We start from the raw sequence: 4994 nt of genomic DNA, 5'->3' as shown, positions 1-4994 counted from the left end.
ACCCAAGGAAGCCAAGGTCTCTTCACCAGTCTGCTTTGAAGAAGCTGTGAGTCACCCCCGGACGAACTCTGTTGAGAGTATTAGCCTGCCTGAAGTGTGGCAGTGTTGGGAATCGCCTTATCCGGGGCTGGCTGGTGGAAGAGACTAGCCACTGTGGTACTTAGAGAGGAGAGTGATCAGCGGGTCACACGAGGCTCCTGCCTAGGGCTCGCAACCCTAGTATCGGTCGTGGAGTGGCCTATACAGCGGAGCTGATCGGTACCTGCCAGCTACAGGCTGGATTGTGGTTGAAGGCCTCCACGATGAAGCACCCAGTGGGACTGTGATTTGGCTGGCCTGTGGCCAGGGTAGATTCGTCATAGAATCATAGTGGATTCATCGTGGGCCACGAAAGAAGGAACCAGGGCTACCCAGCGTGAGCATTGTGGAGCATCCAGTGTCTTCGGAGGAAGACGAACCTGTACATAATAGTGTAGTTATAACCCCCGCGTGTGACTGTTATTTATTTATTCATGGTGGTGGAAAATATATATAGATATAAATTGGAATATTTGTATCCCTCCCCCTTTAGTTTAACTTGCGTTACGGAACACACCCCTTAAAAGCCTCTACTAACTTGGGGCCGGATTCCCAAACTGTACTACCATCAGAGAAGAACCCGGTTGCGTCCCAGTAGGGCCGTAACATAATTGGCATCCCCAGCGGGATCCGACCCCTTGTCAAGTATGTTTGACAGGGGTGGTGATGTAGCGCAATCCCCCTGTAAATAATTCCCCCCGTTTATAATTATTTGGACGTTGTATGTCCTGTGCGGTGCTCGGTGTGATTTAGTGCAATATTGTAGTGCGGTGCCCGGTGTGATTACGTGCAATATTGGCAAGTGCGGTGCTAGGTGCGATAAAGTGCAACATTGGCGTAGTACAGTGCTTGGTGTGTAAAGTACTCAAGTGAAGCGACGTGTTAAGTGTTCGTGCACCACTTAAGTGACAATGGCGGAAAAAGTGACCCTTGACGATCTGGACGATGTTCAGGCCTTTCTGAACAAGGAGGACTGTCTTGCCAGATCGAAATATCTGGGAAAGCAAGAACTGGTGCTAGTGAGTGCCTTTCTGGAGATCAAAATACGTGAAAGTGATTCCCGTGTTGAGATCTTGTCCAAGGTTCACAAACATTTGAAGGCCGGGGAGAAACAGGAAAGCGAGGCACAGAGTACAAAAGAAAGTGAGGTGGTAGCTTCCACTGAAAAAGAAGATAAAGGTAGTGACATTGAAAGTGATGAGAGTGAACTGAATATAAGTTTACTCACTGTGAAAATGCGTGAATTAGAGATCCACCGTGAAATAGAATGGAAAAAGCTAGAACTCGCTAGAGAGAGAAAAGAGAAAGCAAGAGAGAGAGAAGATAAGAAGTTAGAACTGGAAAGAGAGAGACAAGAAAAAGAAATGTAAATGAAGCGTTTAGAATAACAGGAAAGGAAAGAAGAGAAAGAGAAAGGGAAGAGCGAGAAAGAGAAGAGAAACGAGAGAGAGAAGAGCGAGAAAGAGAACGAGAAGAGCGAGAAAGAGAACGAGTAGAGCAAGAAAGGGAAAAAGAAAGGCAAGAACGACGAGACAGAGAGGAAAAGGAAAGACAACACGAGTTAGAAATATTGCGATTAGGTGGTCGGAGGAAAACAACGGAAACGAGTGGTTTCGATCCGGTAAGGAACATCAAAATGGTCCCTAAATTTAACGAAAAGGAAGTTTCGAAGTTCTTCGCTGCTTTCGAGAAGGTTGCAGCCTCTTTGGAATGGCCAAAGGAGAATTGGGCCATCATGATACAGTCCGTCTTGACTGGGAAGGCCCAAATCGCCTACTCCACGTTGTCCCTTGATGACTCCTGTGATTATGACAAGGTGAAGAAGGTAGTGCTCATGGCTTACCAGTTGGTGCCTGAGGCTTACAGGCAGAAGTTCAGGAACCTGAAAAAGACCTCGGAACACACGTTCACAGAGTTCGCGACCATCAAGGAACGGCTTTTCCAGGAGTGGTGTGCCTCTCGGAAGGTGAGGTCGAAAGAAGAACTCGAACAGCTCGTTTTGTTGGAGGATTTTAAGGAATGTCTGTCTGGAGATCTGAAGACATACCTAGAAGAGCAGCAAGTAGAGACCTTACGTGCAGCAGCCACTATGGCTGAAGAATACATCTTAACGCATAGGTCTTCCACTAGGTATGTCCCTAGGAATTACCCACGTCTGTTTGGCAAACCTCGTCAAGACGAAGAGAGACCCGTCCCACAAAGCGCTATGAAGACGCCCCCAAGTAGCCCCCGAAGGATTAGTCCTAGCAGTCCGAAACACCGTAGTCCGAGAAGGAATGTAGTGTGTTGGACTTGTGGGCAGAAAGGGCATGTTGCTGCTATGTGCCGAGGCAGAAGAGGTAGCGGTCCACGTTGAGAGGTGATACTGATGGGTTGTGTGACACCACCAGTGGGAACCCAGTCTCTGATGACTAGTCAGGAAGGACCAGGATTGTTTGCCCCTCACACTTCAGGCGGGTATGTAACGAGTGATCATACTGGTAGATCAGTTGTAGTGCTCAGAGATAGTGGAGCCGCCCAGTCTCTGATCGTGAGAGACTCGTTACCCGAGGGAGTGAGAGTAGACGGGAGACAAAAGGTTGTCCTGGTTGGGTTTCCTATGACGCGGTACGTTGCCCCCTTAGTGCCGGTACATCTAGACTCGCCTTACTTCAGCGGCACATGTGCATTGGCAGTAGTTGATACCCTGCCTATAGCTGGGATTGACGTAATACTAGCCAACGACTTGGTGACAGGTTGGAGCAACAATCGTCTCAAGATTGTGGACGAGTCAGCCGAAACAGCAAGAAGGTCTGAGGTAACAGCAAGCATTGGTAATATCCAGGTACAGGCAGAAATACAACTACTTAACCTGTTTAATTCTCCCTCTCACCAACAAATTGACAGCATTCTAACAGATTCCGCTAATTCTTCTCCCGACAGGAAACATGAGGTTATAGTGACAGAAGCGACTGAGCAAGAGGAGAGGCCTCGTGTACAAGTACCCAAAGATACCCAAGAGTCTGGAGTGGAGGCACCTGAGTACTTGCAGTATGGCAAGGTACAACGTTCATCGAACCGGCCAGAGATTTCCCAGACGTCAGAGGTATGTGAGGTAGGTGCGCAGGCTCTAGTGCACTCTTTCATCCAAGCCAGGCTAATGGAGATCGCCGGCTATGGACATTACAGGCTCATGAAACTTATCCCTAAGTTAGCCAAATGTTTCTTAGCGATATTTTGTCTTGTTGTCATATGTGTTCTAAGTAAGGACCAGTGGACGACCCGACAGATGATGGCTCCTATGAACATCATGAAGAAACCCCAGGGATTAGAGACTTGCACTATGAGTGTTGCAGTCGAAGAAGGGACCTGGAAGGTGATGGTGGATACAGGAGGTATGAGAAATGATATTATGAGTGACTGTTTCCGACAGGTTGACACCCCCCGTGTGATTGCTGAGCCTGGATTCAGCATTATACGGAACGTTGGTCGACATGACGGTGGCAGAGCAGACACCATCTTCAATGTACAAGCAGCTCTATTGAACGGTTATGCTGTAAGTACCGAATTAACAACTATCGCTGCCACTCTAAATTATGACCCCTGTATTCCAGGTTCCCGTCTCCCTGAAGGACGACCGGACCGGTGTAAGAAATGTCGTCCGTGACCAGCCACCAACGGTGCCACGACACAGGGAGGTGTCGATTCGCCCCACATTGCGCAGGTGCCGATCCTTACTAAAGACACGTGAGATTATGCCCCTGCTTGCCATCTCAGTGAAGGTGTGGGAAGTCACATCAGGCAGGTCATTGACTACCATCTTCAAGTTTTCCTTGTGCTAGAATCTCCTATTAGGGCAGTTTTGCGGACAAGACATCCTCGCCACTCAAGTCCATTGTTTATATGAGTCCGCTCGAAGTTGTGCCAACGTACTAATTTGGTTTGTTTTCCCTTTTATAGAAACCCAAACCAAATTCTTTTTGGTGGGGAGGTGTTACGGACCCTAGTCCAGCATCGGAGCACGGAGCAGTGACGACAACGCCATCTGTGAGTCCGCTCCTGAAACCCCCTCCAAATGGACAACGCCATCTAATGAGGACGGGATATACCGGCCACAGGTGCTGGATTCCCGTCTTAATCAGCTCATAACGTAGCCGCTGCTGACCTCTGGTGAGGTGGCGCTTAGGCAGCAACACCATCTATGGAGTGGAGAGGTGGACGTTTGTGTCTAAGCGTGTAGGTGAGGTTCCCTAGAGCGTCCCAGTATTAATGACGTGTCTGATTGCAGAGTCGACCTGGGACTGCTGTGTTGGACGATGGACCAGTCTACCCAAGGCAGCCAAGGTCTCTTCACCAGTCTGCTTTGAAGAAGCTGTGAGTCACCCCCGGACGAACTCTGTTGAGAGTATTAGCCTGCCTGAAGCGTGGCAGTGTTGGGAATCGCCTTATCCGGGGCTGACTGGTGGAAGAGACTAGCCACTGTGGTGCTTAGAGAGGAGAGTGATCAGCGGGTCACACGAGGCTCCTGCCTAGGGCTCGCAACCCTAGTATCGGTCGTGGAGTGGCCTATACAGCGGAGCTGATCGGTACCTGCCAGCTACAGGCTGGATTGTGGTTGAAGGCCTCCACGATGAAGCACCCAGTGGGACTGTGATTTGGCTGGCCTGTGGCCAGGGTAGATTCGTCAAAGAATCATAGTGGATTCATCGTGGGCCACGAAAGAAGGAACCAGGGCTACCCAGCGTGAGCATTGTGGAGCATCCAGTGTCTTCGGAGGAAGACGAACCTGTACATAATAGTGTAGTTATAACCCCCGCGTGTGACTGTCATTTATTTATTCATGGTGGTGGAAAATATATATAGATATAAATTGGAATATTTGTATCCCTCCCCCTTTAGTTTAACTTGCGTTACGGAACACACCCCTTAAAAGCCTC

The 4994-nt window shown here is 49.1% G+C and overlaps 1 protein-coding gene across 1 annotated transcript; it reads left to right on the top strand.

Annotated features, from left to right (window-relative positions):
• The first annotated feature begins 989 nt into the window (after positions 1 to 989).
• LOC138359678 (cyclin-dependent kinase 11B-like) lies at positions 990 to 3899 on the top strand. The gene is made up of 5 exons (XM_069319097.1): positions 990 to 1209; positions 1470 to 1699; positions 1925 to 2208; positions 3001 to 3163; positions 3672 to 3899. Exons 1-5 carry the CDS (start codon positions 990 to 992, stop codon positions 3897 to 3899), a joined length of 1125 nt encoding a protein of 374 aa, XP_069175198.1.
• Positions 3900 to 4994: the final 1095 nt, after the last annotated feature.

This window comes from Procambarus clarkii, chromosome 92, assembly GCF_040958095.1.
Source record: "Procambarus clarkii isolate CNS0578487 chromosome 92, FALCON_Pclarkii_2.0, whole genome shotgun sequence".
In the NCBI taxonomy this organism is placed as follows: domain Eukaryota; kingdom Metazoa; phylum Arthropoda; class Malacostraca; order Decapoda; family Cambaridae; genus Procambarus; species Procambarus clarkii.
Note: the sequence above shows the minus strand (reverse complement) of the source record. Positions and strands in the feature narration are given on the sequence as shown.